This window comes from Folsomia candida, unplaced genomic scaffold (genome assembly GCF_002217175.1).
Source record: "Folsomia candida strain VU population unplaced genomic scaffold, ASM221717v1 Fcan01_Sc003, whole genome shotgun sequence".
Taxonomy (NCBI): domain Eukaryota; kingdom Metazoa; phylum Arthropoda; class Collembola; order Entomobryomorpha; family Isotomidae; genus Folsomia; species Folsomia candida.
Genome location: NW_019091195.1, coordinates 13,866,151 through 13,888,438, shown reverse-complemented (window position 1 = coordinate 13,888,438; position 22,288 = coordinate 13,866,151). Strand labels below are relative to the sequence as shown.

General features: G+C 37.7%; 5 protein-coding genes across 8 annotated transcripts in view; 4 read left to right on the top strand and 1 right to left on the bottom strand.

The window, feature by feature from the left end:
* Positions 1-1,621: 1,621 nt before the first annotated feature.
* LOC118434841 (spindle pole body component 110-like) lies at positions 1,622-3,450 on the top strand. The gene is made up of 7 exons (XM_035849225.1): positions 1,622-1,663; positions 1,735-1,930; positions 2,171-2,286; positions 2,372-2,455; positions 2,535-2,633; positions 2,728-2,948; positions 3,036-3,450. The coding sequence occupies exons 1-7, from the start codon at positions 1,622-1,624 to the stop codon at positions 3,448-3,450; spliced, it is 1,173 nt and encodes a 390-aa protein (XP_035705118.1).
* LOC118434892 lies at positions 3,179-5,000 on the top strand. 2 transcript variants are annotated; one of them, XM_035849457.1, is made up of 5 exons: positions 3,179-3,437; positions 3,522-3,858; positions 3,923-4,073; positions 4,159-4,178; positions 4,300-5,000. In XM_035849457.1, exons 2-5 carry the CDS (start codon positions 3,620-3,622, stop codon positions 4,721-4,723), a joined length of 834 nt encoding a protein of 277 aa, XP_035705350.1. In that variant the 5' UTR covers positions 3,179-3,437; positions 3,522-3,619; the 3' UTR covers positions 4,724-5,000. The 2 variants fall into 2 exon arrangements, with proteins under 2 accessions (XP_035705350.1, XP_035705351.1); XM_035849458.1 differs by having other exon boundaries at positions 3,179-3,858.
* On the bottom strand, positions 4,835-10,500 carry LOC110845478 (succinate dehydrogenase [ubiquinone] flavoprotein subunit, mitochondrial). Its single transcript, XM_022091910.2, has 15 exons — positions 10,344-10,500; positions 10,122-10,210; positions 9,944-10,039; positions 9,528-9,846; positions 9,296-9,455; positions 9,068-9,211; positions 8,803-8,939; positions 8,608-8,716; positions 6,479-6,537; positions 6,290-6,347; positions 6,194-6,210; positions 5,936-6,106; positions 5,782-5,853; positions 5,424-5,677; positions 4,835-5,336 (listed from the first exon to the last, which is right to left on the bottom strand). The coding sequence occupies exons 2-15, from the start codon at positions 10,188-10,190 to the stop codon at positions 4,992-4,994; spliced, it is 2,010 nt and encodes a 669-aa protein (XP_021947602.1). The 5' UTR covers positions 10,191-10,210; positions 10,344-10,500; the 3' UTR covers positions 4,835-4,991.
* Positions 6,547-8,619, top strand: LOC110845480. The gene is made up of 5 exons (XM_022091911.2): positions 6,547-6,717; positions 6,788-6,902; positions 6,982-7,363; positions 7,445-7,774; positions 7,839-8,619. The coding sequence occupies exons 3-5, from the start codon at positions 7,106-7,108 to the stop codon at positions 8,538-8,540; spliced, it is 1,290 nt and encodes a 429-aa protein (XP_021947603.1). The 5' UTR covers positions 6,547-6,717; positions 6,788-6,902; positions 6,982-7,105; the 3' UTR covers positions 8,541-8,619.
* Positions 10,501-14,864: 4,364 nt separating the features above from the next.
* Positions 14,865-22,288, top strand: part of LOC110847979 (insulin receptor substrate 1) — a 35,281-nt gene continuing 27,857 nt past the window's right edge. Inside the window, exon 1 of one of the 3 annotated variants that reach the window (XM_022095055.2) lies at positions 14,865-17,055. Coding sequence is in view for 2 of the 3 variants with exons in the window: in XM_035850128.1 (XP_035706021.1) it covers positions 18,600-18,645 (46 nt within the window). In the remaining variant the exon portion in view is untranslated. Of the gene's footprint in view, positions 17,056-18,584; positions 18,646-21,275; positions 22,243-22,288 lie in introns of those variants that run through there. The other 2 variants (XM_035850128.1, XM_022095054.2) reach the window with 2 other exon arrangements.

Sequence of the window (22,288 nt, the reverse complement as noted above, 5' to 3'; positions counted from 1 at the left end):
TGATACAAAATTTCACAACTTTTTATGACGGCCTTGAATAGAAAGTGATCGACAACGAACCAGCGCTCTTCAACCAGTTGCGAGCTATGAAGACGACTGGGATTTCGATGAAGTGAAGCCCAGTGAAGAGACGATGGTTGAGGATGATGGGGATGCTTTGTTCCAAGTGACAGACGTTGACTATGACATTAATGAACTTGCAAAGGGGCTGGAAAGTCTTCTTGACGAGTGAGTTTCTGATGAATATTAATGAAAATAGTATCAATTCACTCTAACTTAAATAACACACCAACACAGTTTGCAACTGGAGGCTCGAATAACGGAGCGTTACAAATATAAGCTGGTGAACAAATTTAATCTTTTGCTCCACGCTCTTGTCTCCACTCACGACCGAGAATACGAGATAATGCAACACCTCCAAACGAAACGCAAAATATTGAACGTTCTGAACAACTTTGTCAAGACCGAGGTAGAAATGTCCACCAAGGTTGTGATTTCCGAGGAGAAAAGTGAGGAAGATCTTGACCAAGCAATGGTGCTTGACTTTCACAAGGGGGAAAGAAAGTCGGGAGACGACGGGGCGACTGAGGACACAGGAAAGCACGACGAAGGACTTTCCATTGAAGAAATGAATGCAAGCACGATTAGAGACACTTTACTCCGGCAAAAGAACAAGTATGGCGAAAAATAATGACGCTTACTTTACTTATTTATTTTCATGCATTCAAAAGGTGGAAAATTCTGCTTTTGACTAAAATTACCTTATTGTTAGATTGGACGTGCTTGAAGCTATTAAGAAAATTCATGTATTGAAATTGAAACAAAAAGAGTTTGAAAGAACATTGTTGACACTGCATTATAGCAAAATGGTTAAACCCACAGATCTTCACAAGGAAATCAAAGTGTGGAATATTTAATTTATTTAGTTAAGTTGGAGAAATGAATGCAAGTTAATGTGAATATAACTTTGGGCTTTTATAGGAAGCCAGACGACTTGTAAATGACCTGCAATTGGACATTTCGTCATTACATCAAGAAATGGGTCAAATTCAAACGGATGTTCGTATTCAGGAGAAAAGTGTTAACGACGAGGAAAAAATTGTGGAAAAATTGGAACTCGAGGCACTCACGAAGCAGGTACTGTTTACACACAATTTTCGCTTTAAAGAAAAATATAAAAAGACGTTTTCTTATTTCAAACGCATTTTCACAATGTCATTTTCATTACATTTCATTATTATTGCTTTCCCTACAGGGCGAAGTAGCAATTCTTCAGACCAAACCAATCCTAATGCAGAAAGAGGGTGACAGGGAGGGAGCAAAGCTCGAGTATTTACAAGACTTGTATCAAAAGGTATTTGAAGTGAACCTTTATGTACATCGTGACATGCATTGTGTGCATACTTAATTAGTGACTTGAGATATGAAATTCATGATTGGAGTTAAATGCCTGTGCTTTCAGATTTGCCAAAAGCAGCTGGACAACATGGATAGCTTTAGATCATTCACGGGGAAGATTGACAAGCTTGATCATGATTTTAACGCTCTTCTGAGAGAGGAAGTGAAACTGGCCAATCAGAAAAAAAATTCAGTCCGAGAAATCGAACGACTCATGACCCAAATGGAAGCATTAATTACTAGAGAACAAATCATGTTGGATAAGGCAAGTCTATACAGTTCTAAACATAGTATGTGTATTGTATGACGTAATATAAATTGACATACTTTTATTAGGCGGCACAAATGACGGAAAAAATCCAGCAAGCCAACAAGCAGAAAAAAAAGATTCATGACGAACAGCAAAAGATTTTTAATGAGGCGAGCAAAGCTTTGCGAATAACTCAAAGATTGGAAAGATCGATCAAAATGGCGTCAGAAGCTTTCATCAATGCGCGTCTTGCACATGAAAAAATGCGGGCCGCATTCGATGGTACGCACGCATGAATGGTTTACTAGGAGTGAATACAATACTATGCATTTATGACAAGTATATTCAAACGGTTATTTACATCAATTAAAAATGCACTCAAAATTTATGACATTTTAATGGTATCACCAGTCATAAATATTTATGCAAGGAACGATCGTAGAACAACAATCGAAATATACTATAATATAAAATATTTAGAAAAGTAATTACATATATAGTAATTACAACTTTGTCCTTCAGCTGCCAAACCTTCGGAAGAAGACAGCAATTGGCAAAGATTGAGTCACATGCTAGAAAGAGACATTACGAATTTAAAATTAAACTTGGAGAAAAAATTGGAAGAATCTGCAATCAAGGTTAAATATACACATATGCATTGCTGAATTTGGATTATTAGTAACCAATATCTGTACCAATATCATGAATTACACATATTTTCAGGGATCTATGGTGGATCGCCTCAAGTTGAAACTCAACGAACTTTATGATGACCAAGTCTCATCTGGGAAAGAATTGCAGGAATTGGTAACGCATACAACTTACTTATGAATTTCATTAATAATACAATCAGCCAAAAATTTAATGCAATTTGATTTAAAATTAGATACGAACTACGGTCCGCAAGAGGAGAGAGCGAGAAGAGAAATCTGAACAGTGTATCAAGTTGGATTCCCAAATTCAAAGATTTGATCAAGATATAAAGGTTTGAAACCAATTTTCCCGTGGAATATCAAGGCAAAACTTGAATCAATGCAAATACTCAGCAGTTATATATAATATACTTCCCTGCGTTTTAGATGAGGGAGCTCATTATTGAGGATTGTCAACGAAGTTGCAAAGATTTGGCAAAGCTGGTCGAAGTCATGAAGGGTAAAATCGGTATAGTGAAACTGGAGAAATCTGCAGTTCTGAATGACATCACCATCAACAAAGAAAAACTAGTCGAGGCTCGATCAGTTCTGAAATCACTCGAAAATGATATGAAAGTAATTGGACAAAGGCTGCTGGACTTGGAAAAGTAATTGTTTCGCACTTTTCATTGGTGAAAAATTGGTCATATAATGCACATTTCTGTATATTATTCACATCTGATAACGTCGTGCAGAGAGTTGAAGGACCAACATTATCTCATCCTAAACGCGAGACTTGCTCGAGATTCAGTGAGAAATGACACCTTACGAAGTAGGGATAAATTCCGATATCATAGGAATCAGAAAGAGGAACTTCTTCTGGGTAACAAGATGCTTCGAAGGGATCTACAAAGGCAGAAATCTGACATTGCGACGATCAAAAAGGATTTTGAAGAGGCTCTGGCCGAATGTAGCAGCATTGCCATCAACGTTCGAGAGCGTCTGGGAGAAATCTGCACTTTCACCGAGTACATTCGTTCATACGACAAAATTCTCCTCAGAGGCGCAAACGAAATCACTGTTCGTGAACTTGAACGAACTAAATTGCTCAGTTTGGCTGACGAGCTTCGAAAACATGTCCTAATAGTGAAAATCAAGTACTGTAGATAATCATTTCATTAACTACAAGAGAAAACTGGATACGAGTTTATATGATTTAAAGAAATTTAATACATTTTTAGTCAACCTGACGAGTCGGTGTTTTTCAATAAAATTGAAAAGCTACGGAAGGAGTTTTATGAAATAACAGAACAGCGACGAACATTGGAACTGCAGTTAAATGAAGATGACAACCCCCAGAGGCATATACCCACCCCATTTAATTAAATCAGATTTCTCCAATATGCATGCTAATAATTCTAAACAAAAATATAGAGTTCGAGAAATTAATTTTGATCTCATGAAGACACGAGAAAATATTCCAGTACTGGAAAAGAAACTTAACGCAATAGAAGAACTGTTGGCATCAAGGGATGCGATTGGGTTGGAAAGGACGCTCCTTGAAAATCATGTTACCAGGTATTACTAAACAAAGTAATAAACAATGACCTTATTATTTACTAAACAAAGAATTTATTACCAGAATCACGGACGATTCCTTATTCAAAGCACTCAAGTTAAAGCAGAAATTTGGACCTCATGTCAAGGCTCGCGTGACAATAAGAAAGAATTTAAGTCAGGTTTCAAGACAAATTGATGGACTCATTTGTGAGAATTCCATTGCTTCGACTCAGGTAAAATTATACAGAAAATATTGAAGTATATATCCAAATTTTGGCATAAAAATTTCCAATTTTATGATTTAATTCTTTTTTTCAGGCTGACACTGCTGAAACAATGTACATAAATCATTTATTATTGCATTTTCCTGTGTAAAGGAGGATATAAAATTAAATTGGACTGCATGCGTTGGTGTCAAAATTTCTGACAATTTAACGAATCGATTCCTATAATACACAGGTACATTTACTTTCGTAAGGAACTTGCAGAGGCTGAGGAGAACTGTGCAAAAGGATTGCCTCCAAATAAAGCGATTCACGAAGAGTGGAAACGCCTTCAGTGGAAAAAGGAAATGTTACGCAGAGCTTATCAAAAACAAAGTGGATTTTTACGTCCGATTAAACACAAACAGGGCTATCAAGTAAATTCTGAAAAACTACGAAAAACTTGCCGTAGGAAATTGGAAGACCCAACTGACAGCGCATTGGGTTGGTCTTTCAGCGTAGAACAATCAAGAAGTGCGTCTGCCTATCGGCCACCTTTGGAGCTGAAATTTCAAAATTCTGCAATGAACCCACGCCTCTCCTGTACTAAGAGAGGAGTTCTACCTATTTTAGTGTCCACCCCAACTCAGAAGATGCTTAAACCTAAGAAACTAAAGTAGGTGGTGCACAAAGAAATAGCATCCACTTGTATTATATTCCATTGTCATGAAATTAAAGTCAATTAAATTAAAGCAAAATAAGTTGAGTGATAATGTGACGATTATTGGCCGTTATTGTGTCGTCGTTCAGAGCTGTAATTTATTATTCAGCTATTAGGCAGTTCACTACAATAATTACCAATAATAATAAATTCATAAGTATGATTAACATTAATAATTAACAGCCTGACAGCTCCTATTGCTTACATCCACAATACTATAAAGTGACTTAATATGAGCGGACTGCTGGGGGAACGGTGGCGCATTCGGCACTGCTTAAGGTTGTATCGATAACTGGTCTGTACGTCAAAGTTACTTGACCACTATTGGTATTAATCCATGACAGCGTATGTTTACGCCAATGCTGTTCGTATGGACGAGGGGTTTGACCACTGGTGGGTTTTGAAAAGTCAAATTCGTCAATTCGATCTTTAAAGTCTTCTCTAGCGTGAGCTCCGCGTGATTCTTTTCTGGCTTCGGCCCCTGTGATTGTCAAAACTGCGTTGATCATCAAGTTTTGCAGTTCTAGAGCTTCTACCAAGTCTGAATTCCAAACCATTCCTCTATCATATAACTGAAAAGTAAAATAGTCCAACAAATTAATACAGGTAAGCACATATTAACAAGATTATGCCCATTATGTAATAGTGAATATGTGTACCTTGAGATCACTCATTTCTTTGTAGATGTTATTAATCTCCTTAACTCCTTCTTGTAACACTTGTCCAGTCCTAAATACTGCAGCATGGGATTGCATACTTTTCTGCATTTTCAGCCTCAAATCGGCAACTTTAACTTTTCCATCAGCATGACGCAATTTGTCTAAATTGGCAATAGAAAACTCTCCTGCATTGCTGGAAAGTGTACCGATAGTATCGCCAGGTTTGTTTTCTGCAGCAATTGTCTTTGCACATGCTGAAACAAATTAAAATATTATCTTATTACATTCAGCTACTGTATATCATATGTATGTACTTAAATCGACCCTTGAACAAACTGTTAATAAATGTTGTACTTACCACGACCAAATACGACCAAATCGAGTAATGAATTTGCTCCAAGTCGATTAGCTCCATGCACAGAGGCAGACGCTGCAATAACAATAAATTATTAGTAAACCATACATCAACTAACTAGTTAGTAGCATAAATATTCACGTGAACGTTCTCTTACCAGACTCGCCCGCTGCGTACAGCCCAGGTATAATTTTGTCGCCCGACTTGCCATGTGTGAGGGCTTGCCCTTTGTAATTAGTTGGAATACCTCCCATATTGTAGTGGACAGTAGGCAGAACCGGAATTGGTTCTCGAGTAACATCGACCCCAGCGAAAATCATGGCAGTTTCTTAAAGTAAAATCAATTTGTGGTTTTAAATAAAATGCGAATAAAATAATGAAACTGGGCTCTAATTTATGTTATCTATTTTCATACCAGAAATTCCAGGTAGTCTAAATTAAAATATTTTAATACAATACAATAAATCTCATTCATGCATCTAAATGTGCAAATGCTATTATGTTTAAGTACCTGGTCGCCAACTGCTCTGGAGGCAAGTGGTGAAGCTGAAGATAGACGTGATCTTTTTCTGGATAACAAAATAGTCAAATACACATAATTTTAATGATTTGTACTCAAATGTATCTCAGACTGTGTACAGAATCTGTACTACAGATATGAGGGTGAAAGTTTCACCGATAAAAAAAAAATCAAAAATACCTGGTCCACAACCACGACCTTCACGGATTTCAAGTGTCATGGCACGAGATACAACATCGCTGCAAAAGTTGTTAATAATAGTATCATCTTCCCCAACCATTTGACAAGAGAAAGTCAAGCCCAGTTCGTTTGAAGTTTGTCAGTCAGTCGGCCGGTTTCTCTCACCCCAGTGCATAATAATAATATTTTTGTGATAAAAAAAAGACTGAACGATGGATAAGTCTACATATAAGGATCAGGTAAGACTCAATCTGTTTAAATGTTGTTGATGAGCAATAAAACAATACAATAAAATGTATTGTTTTATAGGAAAATCCTGTCCCTGTAAAACGCGTCAGGATATTAGTCGATATTCCCGTGTCAACAGCGCCATTCAATTCAATGACCTGGACCAATTCTCAAGGGGAACAAGTTGAATTAAATGGTAAGTGTAAATTACACTGTGCAATGTGTATAAACAAAGTTATTTAGTAACATAATAATAATAATGTGGTATTTTTTAGTGTTGCAAATGGAGGATGAGTCGTTACCAACTCCATCAACCTCGTCAACTCAAAAGATAAAGTTGGACTCTATCCTCAGAGCCGTGCTACAAGGGATGATGGAAAATAGTGGATATACGGGGGGATGTCAGATTTCTGGGGAAGCGATGAGCAAAAGAATCTCACTAACGGCTGGGCGACCCACGTTAAGAAATCCAAAACAGACACGGAGAAATTCACCCCCATCCAAGTATTTTACAAGGAGATTAAGGTGGCGATGCAAGTTGTAGATGGTCTGTTGCGAGTGGTCAAGATGGAGAAAGTTGGACACGAGTGGAAGTTCAATGGGTGGGCAGGGCGTCAACAGAAATGCAGCATGTCAACATGTACAAGTGCTTGCCACGTAAATGAAAACATGTTTATTAATAAATATAAGCAATGGTATAATTTTCGAAAGGTAATACATGTTTGTATTAATTTGCAGGGTGGAAATTTTTGTGATGCTCATTCCACAAAAGAAGTCCTGTTACTTCAGGACATGAGAGCTACTCCCCCTATCCTGGCATTACTAGCTCCTTCCGCCACAACCACCCCATACACCGAAGGTGAGATTAGGACGAAGTTGGGTGACTGCGGGATTAAGAAAATGAGGGGAGGAAAAGTAGTTGTTGGGGGGTCAGAAGTACGTCATCAAAGCATCCAACTCTATGACTATGTTGTAAAGAAGAGAACCGACAAGGAGGAGACTTTTTTCCGAATAATTGGACGCTGGTCGTATCAGGACGACAACAACAAAGTCCATGATTCAGTATTTGTGAGTATTTTACACATAATTAATAGTCAGTCAGTATTTAGAATTTATACTTATGTAATTACAGTTGGGTGTGTCATTGTTGGTGATGCTAAAGGGAGGTGCTACTTTGCTCAATTCACGAATTCTCTTCCGTTTTGCTGACCTTGTCTGGGTCAAGTCATTTTTAAACGAAAATTGTGTCACATTCAACAAAGGAGAAGAACTTGCCGACGGATCGACTAATCCTCCAGGTGTATCAGGAGAAATCAATCGTTCTCTCCCATATGTCTACATAGGACGTAACGATGAGGCAGAATTTTACGCTGGGGTGGAAACACAAATCGTAATACGTAGCTCTGGGGTGAAAGCTATATACCATGATACCACGGTTGCAGAAACGGGGATGGACCACTTTGAAGAGGATGAAGACCAGCCAATTTTCCAAAGTCACATTCCGACGCTGCTGCAACACGTCAATGGTAGTATCAAGCGGAGTGAATTTAGCCCAGAAGAAGAAGATGAATTTCTCAAAATGGAAAATGCTGCCAATAACTATGAAACACTTGCCCACTCTGCTATAAAGATAGGAGAAATGGTTGGCCAGACCTATAAGGGTGCTCTAGTGAAGGGAACTCATAAACAAATGACTCATATTGATGGTGCTATTAATATTGATGATCTCAAATCTATTTATGCTTTTTTGTTTGAAACCAATCTGGTCATTAGTGAGGGTAGTCAGTTGGAGAAAGGTCAGGATCAGAAAGTTGTTATGAATTTTGTTGTTTAATTATCTTAACGTATGTCATGTACCAATACTTTTTTTATATTAATTAAATAAATGTTGGACCACTTACCGAGACGCTAAATCCTTTGCATTGGGAGCGTATCTTTCCATGAATCGTTCACCTTGACCGTTGATAAGAAACCCCCCTTCACCTCTACATCCCTCAGTAATTAGGCATCCTGCACAATATCATGAATATTATTACACATACTTTCTGAGGGTGAAACCAATAAGCTTGCATACACCTGTCTCCACCTCATCTTACCTGCACCATAAATTCCAGTTGGATGAAATTGGACAAATTCCAAATCTTGGTTGGGAAGACCAGCTCGAGAGACCATAGCAGTACCATCCCCAGTACAAGTGTGAGCGGATGTACAAGAAAAGTATGCCCTTCCGTACCTGATAAACATTATGAAAATTTAAAGTGTGTAGTTGTTTTCATTCATTGTCTTATTTTACATATACAATTATTTATATTAGTTAAGTTTATGTATATAAGAAGGTGTGTTAGTTCCAACTAAATTTACCCTCCAGTAGCCAAGACAGTATTCTTTGCTCGAAATCTATGGATAGTTCCATCCTCGAGACAGAGTGCGATAACACCTCTACATTCGCCTCCTTCCATCAGCAGATCGAGGGCGAAATACTCAACAAAATACTGACAATCATACCTGTGAAAATAACGGTCATTTATTTATTTTGTCCATTGTCTTTATAATATGTACTTCCATCCAAGCTGTTAAACTAAAACTCACTTGAGTGATTGACCATACAATGTATGGAGGAGAGAATGACCAGTTCTATCGGCGACACAACAACAACGATGTGCCTGTCCACCCTTTCCATACTTTAAAGACTGTCCTCCAAACGCTCTCTGATAAATTTTACCATCGTCAGTTCTACTAAACGGCATTCCTATATTGAAAATAAGTATATATTCTAATGCACATAGGTATCACATAGGCTAATTGAAATGACAGGACTCACCGTAGTTTTCTAGCTCGACAACTGCCTTTGGAGCCTCTCTGGTCATGTAATGAATGGCATCTTGATCTCCAAGCCAGTCAGACCCTTTGACTGTATCGTACATGTGCCACTTCCAATTATCTTCCTCCATGTTCCCTAAAGCCGCGTTTATGCCGCCTTGAGCAGCAACGGTGTGAGACCTCGTAGGAAATAGCTTAGTAATCACGGCGGTTTTGAAACCTTCTTCAACCAGTCCAAACGCTGCTCGAAGCCCGGCTCCGCCAGCTCCCACAACAACGGCATCGAAGGTGTGGTCAATCACAGGATATCCCTTTGCCATCTGGGGAGTGAGTAACAAATAAAGTATCTCAGAGAACCGGAAAAATATATATTGTGTTGATCATTCTGCATATAAGTATTTCCTAAAAGATATCTACCGTGGTGGTCGAAGACTTGTCCCTGCTTCCAGAAGACAGGTGATAATTCCTTGGGCATGAAGAAGCCGACCAAATTGGAAGAGTGGAACTGCCGTGCTAAATAATTCATGAACAAACTCAAATGACACATTTCTAGTAGCTTCCGTCGATATTATGCACATATTGTTCAGGAACTTACAGGATTTCCAAACAACACTTTTCTGGATACAGCATTCCCAAAGTGCTGAGCCAGCCTGACAGCAGCCATGTTGAAAGGCTCGAGACCACCTGAAAATGACAAGATTAGAAATTAGAAGTGGTGCAATATAGAAACTCTGATTATGTTATATTTTGTATTTATTTGATTTATCGGTGAATCTATGACCTATTGACCTGAAGACAGGTCGAATTAAAAACGTACCCTTCTTATGTTTTGTTTTGTTGAAGAGGAGGAGGAGGTGGAAACCGCTGTCCCTACCAAAATAATCGTGCTATGGAGAAGTTGTGAATTGAATTGCAAGAGCCCGGATTTGAGTGAGCAGAGTGTCACGTACAGACTTTCTTCGTTTGGGGCAACTTGGACCCAACTCATAATTTTCTCCCACTTTCTCCACGCGAAAAATAACCAAGCAGGCACTTTCTAATTCCAACATGCAGTTTGTACGAGCAATCAAAATTATTACAAATGTGGTTCATGGATTTCTAAATTAAATGTATTGTGGACATTCGTATAAATTTAAAACGATAATTTCATAGAGCGTCCACTTTTCCATCCAAAATTACAACACAACCAAACCCTCAGTGTCGATGTATAGCGTAGAATTCATAATATCCGATAAATTACGTTTTTACAAACCGAGTAAGACCATACAAAGTCCTCTTATTTAGACATTCACATAGGTAAAGTTTACAATATATAATGCGAAGGGAGTAACATGTGCGTCATACAATTTCAAAACGTCAATATTTATAACCTCGTTATTAAAGAAACCATAAAAATAATCAATTTTAAATGTTGAAAATAAATTGAGAAAACACCTTCGTCGCTGCAGAAATATGTCTCAACAAGGACACCAAATTAAAGCATGGATGAATGGCTGTGTATTATGATGCATGATATGATTCGCATTACTCGTTTATTTTTTGGCATGTTTTGTTATGGACTTGAAAAATTCAATAAGCCGCCGAGAGCCTATGAATAAATTGGTGTTTTATAACTGCTAACCCCATTCCATTAATAAGGCAGACAGACAGAGCGTGTATTATAATACGGCATAATAATAATAATGCATAACATGACTGGAGGTGAAGTGGTGGTGGATGCTCTTCATTCATTAATGAGTGTTTGAGTTGAATGTCAAAGTTATTCAGTTGGCATATTATTCATTCTCTTGTAAACTACGCACATATTTTTCCATACCCATTTGCTCGATTCTGTGCAAATAAATAAAATGCCACCCACCATCATCACTCAGTCACAAGACGAAGTCATACCACAGAATAATGTCTCCCATACAAACTAGATACCAAAGGGAGGGCGACCTGGTGGATACGAATTTGACCTTGAATAACCCCGGAACGGTTTGTCGTAGCGGGTCAAAATTTTGAACAGACGAGCATGTTATCCTCAGATAGTTGTGTGCAAAATTTCAGCCCTCTACTTTGAAAAATGCCTGCCCCACAGCCCCCAGAAGCTGAGACAGTCATTTCAACTTGTTCCAGAAAAAATCTCGCCCGTGTTTACAAAAAATTTTATTTGAATTTTCTGTTGAGGAATATGAGTGAGCTATTGGTGACAATTGACGAAGAACTATTTTCCCTACAAGTTACTAATTGGGTTCGAAGAGCTTGCTACACGACAAATGCCGAAAAAAAATTCAAGAAATTTGGTGCTTTTCAGTGAGGAGAACTTTTTTAAACAGTTGATGGTCGTGGGTGCAATGTCCTGTCGTGGTGTCCTCCCACTTATCAAAGTCCCCCAAAAAGTGAAGGAATCTTCGAAGTATTATGTGGACCTTGTACTGAAACCACTTTTAGAATACAATTTTCCTAATTTGCACGGTAAAATAATAATTAAGGTGATTTTTCATCATGACGGAGCGTCCTCCCAGACGGCAAAGTTGACCCAAGATTATGCAAATGACCTTGAACCTAGATTGGGGATAAAAATCATTTCGAATAGTGAAATACCTATACAATCCCCTGATATAAGTCAAATCGACTTGTTTGAGTTCGGATAGATGAAAAGAAAATCTTTCTGTGGGGACCGAATTTTTTAGACGGAGTTTGGAAAAAGTTGAAATGACTGTCTCAGCTTCTGGGGGCTGTGGGGCAGGCATTTTTCAAAGTAGAGGGCTGAAATTTTGCACACAACTATCTGAGGATAACATGCTCTTCTGTTCAAAATTTTGACCCGCTACGACAAACCGTTCCGGGGTTATTCAAGGCCAAATTCGTATCCACCAGGCTGCCCTCCCTTTGGTATATGGATGGATTGGATAACATTGGACGTCTGACGCTGCATGAGACAGAGCAAATAATTCGGTCGGACTGTGCAAAATGAGCAGCAGCTGGATTTGCTAGCTGATGCCGTGTTGTTGGACGAGGACGATAATACGTTGATGTGGAATGAAACAATTAAACGAGTAGCGAACTTTTTAAATCAAGGTCCTCGTCTAACCCTGCCATTTGCGGTCTCTCTGCCCAGAGTGCGCGCAGAGTTTTTCTGCAAACAAAGTAAACTGGCTTCTCTCTCGGCAATGGCATTGAAATTTTTGGGAAGGCGATGCGAATTGTCTATTTAGGTTTGGCTAGCTACATAGCTTGATGGATGCTGTCTCATCATCATCCGGCCCGTTCTCCAAAATAGCTCACCAAACAACAAATCCTCGGAAAGGGCAGACATACGCAATGCTGTGAATCAGAAGCATCCGTATTCCGTACGTTGTGCAGTGGTAAGGAAGGAGGAAGGAAGGAAATAAAAGGCCTTTTTGTGCCAACAAAGTAAATGATCGAAAGCTAAAAGGGCTATGCACAAAAGTCAGACGGCGTTTTAGCAAATTGGAGCAACTTGCTACGCAGTTTATCGATCCGTGGAGTTCTATAGCGAACTTGTAGTGAGCAATTCTACGTACACAAAGATGATACTGCGTCGTAGTAGCTTTCAATTTGTTCTAAACTGGGTGAAAGTAAACCATCCGTCCAACCTAAATATACGTATAATATTGCCTAGTCGCTTTCTTTTTTCCCCTCTCGGAACATTTTAATGGTAAGAATAAAACGCAGTTAGTTTGTGTTGAAGTCCTTCCTGTACACGTCTGCATCTACGTATCAGAAAACACGACGCAGGAGACTGTTTTCCACGCCAGTGAGGCACGAGGATACCAATTTTGACTTTGAGAAATTGGAGAAAGCTGTTTACTTTGAGAGTAAAAAAAAACTGCGACGTTTTTTGCACGTTTCTTTGGGCTATGATATTCCTCTACTTTTATCCATTCCACGCTATTCGCAGTCATTATGCATTAACGTGGGCGCATCTGCACGGTTTGTATGGACGAGGACTGGGTTTGCAAATTTCTTTCTCTGTCTTAACAATTGGTGGCATCTGGTAATTTTTGTGTCGTTATGTAAGAGGGAGCCAGACACTGCGTAGGTTGTGAACAGTCCTTGTGGGTCGTCGGGGGTGGTTGGTGGGTGGCAACTTCGGCGTAAGTGGAGAGAGAAAGCGAAACTTGTTTTTCATATGCTCTGGGAAATAGTGGGCATGAATGAAATAGGAGAAAACCGGGGGTCGGCTCCGTTTCCCATTTACTACGAAACTCGACTTATTGCCATTACTACTACTACGCTTACTACTACCAGCCAAAGTTGTTGGTTGGTTTATTGGCTATGTTAGTGAACTCTTCTGTAAAAAAAAAGCCTCATCATCAGGACACGCAAACCTTCCCAGGATCAAGAAGCTTCGAAAAAAGCTACAACAATGCTACATTTGACTTTTTTATGCTATGCCTACTCTCAAAATTGACGGCTATGTGCATGACGGCATCTTCGGCAGAGTGCGTGCATTGAGTGTGTTGTAGTTTTTAAATGTTTCGCTCTTGTGCAGCTTGAATAGCCAAATGCTTTCTCCTGCTTTCTCCTTATCAGAAAGTGGTAAATTCATCCACCAGTCACATTGTGTACAAAAAAAACATTTTTTAATAGGACGGCGTGTGAGAGTAAATTGTAATCCACCACACGTGTAGTAAGACATACGCCATTTAGTGATGGTACCCCTTCGTCGTAGCAAACAAAACACGGCATTGCTTTTAACACCATCTGCGTTGTTATATGCGTTGTTTTGTACTCCAATCCAATGACTGGTTTACGTACGGCGTAAGCGTAACACCACAACGTCTGGCGTATGTATGTGTGCCTTCTTGCCTTTGCTATTGCCGAAGAATTACGTTAGATTTTGCCGTGTTTCTTAAAGAAGGATATCTATCTGGCTTTATATTTAGAGAAGCTTGTCTCGTTTTTGTGCACTAGTCTGCCAGCGTAAAGTAAGGCTGGTCTTGGCTTGGTGTATTTCTTCAAGTAACTCGCTTCCACCATCAAAAATGCCTCTTCTTAATAGAAAGGGAATTCTTCACTCACTGGCTTTTGCTCGCCTTCTCGACTGGTTTAGACATGTAGATGGTTCAGTATAAAATATATCAAGTCTTGTCTGGTGGTTTCATACAAACACAAATAAATACAATGGGATGGATGCCATGCGATGCAATGCTAAGGTTTGATGCTATGCCTTTATATAATATCAAGACGGACAGACATGAGAATAAGTTGAGTAAACTCCGCCGATCCACCAACTCTCTGCAATAATAATATCAACATAACACAATATTCTGCTACTTACAACTGCTTCGCCACTTTATGATCACACAGACACAAGACCAGTTTAGCTGTTGATAGTTTAGTAGCGAGTGATCTTGAAAGAAAGAACGACGCAAAAGACTCATTTCAACAATCTAACAAAAATTCCTTCACATGCATATTTTGGTGAAAGAGAGAGAGAGATCAAACAATACATCGTTTACTGTTATACATTGGCAATTCCGCCAACTACTTTGCCTCTTGCACAAAAAATTGCTACATTCCTCACCTCATTTTTTAAGAGATCTACAGGAAAAGGATCTTGGAAAGTGGAAAAGCAGTAGTACTTATCTAGTGAGTGATAAACATATTTACAAAAGATACATCCGACGATCCACGACGCGACTACAGTGTATGTTTACTACAAAACTATTTTTGGTCGAGTGTAACAACTTGGCATAATATTGTCGCGTATACAAACAAACACAACGCAAATCTCGTTAATAGAAGAACAAAAAAAAATATTCCAATAACGGAACTGTTTTTTCTCTCTCTTCTTCTCACAGTTCGTTCTTCGTTCGTGTGCACAAGTATTTAGTACCAAAATAGACGAGACAAAACAAAAAGTTCATTTGAACGGGAGATAAAAAGCATATACAAAATATTTCGTAAACACTTTAGAGCCACATGCATCATAGGATTGTGCATTTCCCGTCGTCGTCGTACACATGATAATATCTTTTAGCACAGTTTTGAAAGAGCCATGTACATATTACTATGTGCTACTATTCTGGGCTCGAGTTTGGTGAATCTCTCTTCCCGGAAGGAAGCAATGAATGGGGGCCGCATTTGAGCAGATCAGAGTGTAGTCTGAGAGGCATAGGGGGCTTATACCGGACCAGGGTGACTCTATAGTCCACTACCGTTAACGCCAGAATTGTGCGTTTGTTGTCAAATTCTGGGATCAGACGACGTACTACGAATGAGTGTTGTGACTAGAGAGCGAGTAATATTATCGATTCAGACGAGGAAGCAAAAGCAGCAAAAGTAGAAAAGATTATTGCAGACGTTGACGTCGAAGAAAGCAGCGTGGTTGCAGAATATTCAATAATTCGTTCCTCGTCCAGTTGATTACATATTATTACTTTTGATGGACAGCAATCCAAGCCCTGACATAAATTCAAGGACTTTATTGTGGTCTGTTTGTGTTCTCTCCTCTCCACGTGTGTTTCAAATTGCAAACAAAACTTGACTCATGTTCCAAGGAATCAAAACACATTACTGACAAAACAAGAATAATCCATAGCCTACGGTGACTATAATTGGTGGTTTGGCCAATTTTAGATAAAACAAAGTTTTATATTTAGTCTCTGAAAACTGAAACAGGAGTGGTGTCACTACCTCCGAATCGGACGCCCTCGATACATTATAGGACAGTACAATAAGCTATAGGAATAATAAATAAGGTTGTTGTTTTTATTTAGTTTGTTCGTAAACTTGCAAAAACGACCCGCATTAAATATTAGTCTCAATGTTTCAAATTGTTTTCTTTGTCGGGACAATTCATTCATTCAGCTCATTATGAAGTCATGAAATGAATATTTAATAATAAGGAATAAGGAAGACGGACGGAATGAGACAACCCGAAATTCAATAAGTTCCCTAACGGATGAATACTTAATAATAAATCCAGTAAAACTGTCAGACAGAACGTCACACCAATAAAAAATAACAAATCGAAACAATAACAATAAATAATTTCACTAGTTCAGAATCAATGTCTACCCACGTGCTACATTCAAACAATAAAAATATTACACTTCGCAATACAGAATTGTTGGGACTGAAATTGCAACTTATGCACAAAAGACCCCAAGAAGTGGATGTACAATTTAATTTAGGTGTGGACCCATACTTTCGCTGTTCATTATGTGGGAGAAATTATAAAGAAAGACTAAAGTGTTAGACAAATAATTGAAGTAATAAATCTACCCCAATTTAACTTTTATTTTGATATTACATACTCTAAGAATATGCGATGATAAACATTTATGTATCATTCGTGTAAGTGGAAGAAAAGTGAAGTTATACTGACCTGAAGTATTCGAATTAGTTTTAATCCGAGCATAAAGTTTAATTTGTGCTTGGATTACAAGAGTATGTGTGACGCGATTGAGAAATATTGAAAAGTGAGATTGTTATTCGAAGAGCAATAAAAGCGAGTCTGACCTTTTCTTCGACAAGATTGTCATTCCTGCCCCGTCTCTTGGAATTTGCAAAAGGTGAGCAGCAAGAATTCACTTTCATAATAGTTTATCTATTAAGAATAGAGACTATTCTACACATTATTCAAATCATAATGATCTGCTTATACTAAACAAACGGCAGTATGTGTTATGCTATTGAATAGTGCAATTCTTAAGTAAGATACATAAGTATGATGACATGGCGAGGCAGCATAAATATTATGTGAAAGCATGGTGAAAGCGCTTTCTCGGGTCAGGAATCCTAAGTTAGGATGTATATTGACCCAACCCACAAATGCAGACAAAGTTCAGTACAGTGACCCATAAAGGTAATGAAGTTTGATATTGTGCAAGAACCAAGTACTTAAATACTATGATCGAATAACATGAAAATCAATTTATTTAGAACTGATCATAAAAACTTAATTCATATTTGTTTCAAAAAAAGATGAATAGAGAAGGTGTCGTTTTTATACGTGTTGCTCTTTGAAATTTGACTCTCGATCCATCAAAGTAATTTAATAATCGTTGTTATTTTCCTTAATATCTTTCTCTCTCCCTTCCTTCCTTGGGCCAGTGTCGAGCGTAGTAACCACAACACGTGTGGGCGTCAAATGTGGAGTTATTATTGCATTACATAAGAATAACCTCCTCATAACAGTATCTGGCGTACTTTATTTAGCACAATGTTAAAACAATTTAATAATGGGGTTCGTATACAGAATTCTATAAGGGATAGCCATCTAAAAAGGAAAACAAGCGTGCATGCAAAACAACCCAGTTTTGATAAACTAGTAAACATGAGATTCTCATTAAAGACCTACTAACTATTAATTTTTGAGTTTATATATATATAAACATGTAAATATGTATATATAAACCATTTTAACACCTCAATATGGCCACTCGTAATATGATTGACATGCTTTGATTTGGCGAGATCAGATTCCTTGAATAATTTCAAATTGAAAGTGTGGTGGTGTGGTATGGCATATTGAAGCGGTGCGTGCGTACAACTATGCTACTAGTGAGTACTATTTAGTGAGTGGGTGACTGGTAATAATAGGCAAGGATGACCCTTGGTGACCTTACGCGAACCAAGCTGTCTGGCCATGCGTTCCCTCCAAAAATGCGACTTAGGACAGTAGATCTCAGGAACTCAGAGAACTACGCAGTTTCACTCTCTGTGACTACACGACCGTCTCACTGGCGGTTAGTTGGTGCTCGTTTTTGGAGGGATGCTGTTTATGCTATTTTATTTATTTTTTAATTCCGAGAACCTCACTCGTCAGATTTTGTAGTTAAATTACTTTTGTTTGATTAGATGAGAGGGTGGTTTTAAACCCATTTTTCCCGTTCGGTGTGTTCATTGTTCATTCCTACCTAGTAAATACAATCTCAAACACTATTTGAAGAATAATAATAGCGAGCAAATTGAAACAATTAAAAAACCTACCGAATAATTCCAATACTGTTTAAATTACAAGTTAAAAATGTGGACAACGAGTAGAAAACGGCGTTTTGACAGATTTATTCGTTTCCGGATGCTGACAGACAGGAGAAGAACGGAGATTAGACGAATGGCTCCTTCCATTTCTAGATTACTGCGTGATCGTGATCGTGACGGTAACTTGGAATATTTCATAATAATAAATAATACATGTATGGACTAGTTTCAACCATCCTGCAAAGGTAGATGCATGAGGAATGTGGATAGTTTTATTAATTTATTACTTGGAATGTATCATATACAGCGATTTGGGTATCAAATATACGAACTCACATGAACGGCATTCGGCATTCACAAATATATACAGCTCATTAACGATGAATACAAACTAGATTTTATTGATTGTCTAATTTACGTGGCTCTATCTCTTTTTATTTTTATTTTGCAAGATAAGTTATTTTAAATAACTGGATAATGTTGATATACGAATTCTGAGTTATGGAACCCAAAAAAACCAATAACCATTCTTGCTTGATTTATTTGGTTTTGGGTATTTATTTATTTTGGATATTTTGGATGGAATATGTGTATAAACGGTATATTCAGGTCTAATAAACAGACCAATTATTTTGTGAGCACTTAATTTGTGTTTTAATTCCCATATTATGTCTAAAATGTAATGTGTTTCTGGGTCGAAAACAAAATTACATGCGTATTATGTTATGCAATTTATTTGCCATCAACTTATCCTTAGATTACCTGAACAAAAGCTTCACGGAGGTTTGAGTTTGATCGTGTAAATAAATAAATGGGTTATTTGGCATTGAATATGCTTTGCCATTCATTGCCATATTACAAACCGTAAGGTATATCTGACCAGCAGTTGTATACATATTGTCAGTCTGACAATGTCAGACACAGGCTATGAGGGAAGTAAATAAACACGTTTTTGAGACATAAGATAATAAGACATCAGAAAGGATGAAGCGGATGGATAAGCGCATCGTCAATGGTATATCGAGACCAGTTATTGGATGGGAAATTCCCATTGGGAATGGAAATTGGGAACTTATGACGATTAAAGCGATCTATTATTTGTAGTGGCCTGCTGCATGAAGTTCGTTAAAACTCTTTCATTTCTCGTATGAATTGCTATTGGCTGGATATACGACTGGATGAAATTAGTTGGAGAGATTGGCTTGAAGCAAGTATAAATAAATAAACGAAGAATGATCGAGTTGAGTAGTCCGATAATTAAAAAGGTGTTCATCACACAGTCCAATCAAACACACTTATCAAAATGAGAGCAAAATTGATAGTCAGTTTCATTGTCAGTTAGTTGCATGGATCTGCATAACGGCCCATCCATACACACACGAGGGGTGTAACCATTTGGTAGAGATTGTGATTTTTATTAAAAATTGCATTACTCGTTTTGTCCTTTGAATACCTATGAAGTAGGAAAGCTTTGATAATTGTTTGAGCCTTCTTTTCATTTTGAAACTTGGCACCACGGATATGCCAAATAAATGACTTCATTCATTTGCTGTTGACGTGACTTGTGATGTGGCGTGGCATATTTACTACGTAGTATTCTGTTAGTTTTGCGACTCGTCCGTGATTTTTACCTTTGTTTGTGAACGAACAATGAAGAAGGCACTCACAATCACAATCATTATTTAAGCACATATATTCCGGTCTATCGTCAGTTGACAACGACGCTGTATTTTGTTTATCTGAGCTCAGCATCATCATAAGAATTATGGATTTTTAAATCACGCCATTGCACTTTGCTACTGCATTGTGTCACTTTGGATTTAAGTAATACTCAGTTTGTTCTCAAAATGAATGAGTGGAACCTGCCGTAAAAACGCAGCCAGGCAAATAACAACTAAATAATATTGGCACGGGTATAATTTTAGAACTATTGCAATGATTAAATACATATAAGATTAGTAGTATGAAACTACCAGTACCAAACCAAGTAATATAAAAGTTGACATTTTACCAAGACAGAGTTTGTTTGTTGTTTATCTTTATGCATGCTTCTATTTCTTTCCAAAATGTTTTTACGAGCCTTGAAGATATTAACCCATTTTAAGCCACTGTGTTATGCAACTCTGTAAGTAATTGAAACTCAACTAATATTTGTTTTCGGTTTAACAAATCTTACTATATTCATTTTTTTAGCCATTATATAACGTATGCCAATAGATAAATGACGACTGGCTGTTAGCTATAGATAGATTACCAAAATAAGTAGTGTCTCTCGTTCCTATCATCTTCTTATCTTTTGCTTCAGTTGTCAGTGGCAAAGTCGATTGGATAAGGAATACTAAGATTTTGTGTCAGCATTTAGTTTTAAAAATTCAAGTGCACTACAGTCAGTCAATGAATATAATAGGCATCATTATCAATTGTGCACTTTTATGCATGTAATATGATTTAACGCAACACAAATCATTCAGTTTTCAATTCCACCCTAAATCAATGGATATTTGATAAAATTGAGGAAGAACCAGGGTTCAAGTCAATATAACTTATGCTTCTCGTCCACGACTAACTAACTAAACGCACATAATAACAATCATCATAATATCCGAGTCAGTTAACAGTTAAATCTCATTGAAACTTATATTATTGACTGGCAAGCAAGCAAGCTGGGATTCGGTTGGGTAGCTTGCAACATTCGACGATATTCTGCTATGCTGGATCGAGGATAAAATTGTATTGGATTTTCTGTTATGTATGTATAATGCTCGCTCAATTCTGTCCTTCAGTGAGTGCGACTGGTTCGCTTTTTCCAGAGCAGGCAGATCATTTCTTGCTGTTCGAGAAGCAAGACGTGTATATTCTTCCTCCTACCGTCTTATCCAACATTAGCGTTTATCCAGAGTACGCTAAAATAGTAGCTGATCAATCAAGTACTCCACGTATTTATAAGACGAGTTACAATAAGCTAAATCTGAATTATTGACGTGTTATTCATTTTATGGTCCGTGTGCTGAATTAAACCAAATCTGTTCAATTCAAAATCACAAAGGCAGAAATAAAATAAAACTCGTTAATACTTCTTGTTTGTGTCGATGTTGTAAGAGTTTTGTGACAAATTGTTACTGAAAAATTGTCATTAGGCTTGAAACCGGACGGCAAAAAAACTACACCGAATTATTGTATTTAAATTGTTCTTTGATCTGTGTTTATGCCACTATTTCCGCACCAGAAAAGAACGAATACATATTTATATGGCTTGCGGGTTGGATGAAAGTTTTGTGAATTTAGTGATCATTTTCCAAGCTTCATGAATAAAATATCAATGAAACTATCAATCCAGTAAAGTTAGAAGTGGAAAAAATCCAAGCTCTGCAGACGTATTTCTTTATATCACATATGTATGCATGGATGTGAAGTGGATTTATTCCAAGATACCAGAAATATCTAAATCTCGAGGAAGAATCTGCGACGACGAGGTGTATCGAGCTTGGAAGTAGGTAGGAACTACATACATACATATATTCCAAACACTGTGCAATATATGGTCGTCGTCGTATTTTGTGGGAACTGGAAAGTGCTCGTTAACGTTAAATAATAATAATACCTCTTTAAGCAACTTACAAGAAAGGGAATCGGACCAACTAACAACCAACCACGATTGACGACGACAATGTCAAGTCGAGGTTGAGCTTATAACCTCAACCTCAAGTTTTAACATATCAAAAAGTCGGAGAGACTCATCTGCCTTCGCAGTGATATTATGTGTAAAGCCGTTCTCTGTAAGTTTCGACATTGAATTTTATTAAATTGTTATTTTTCGATAAA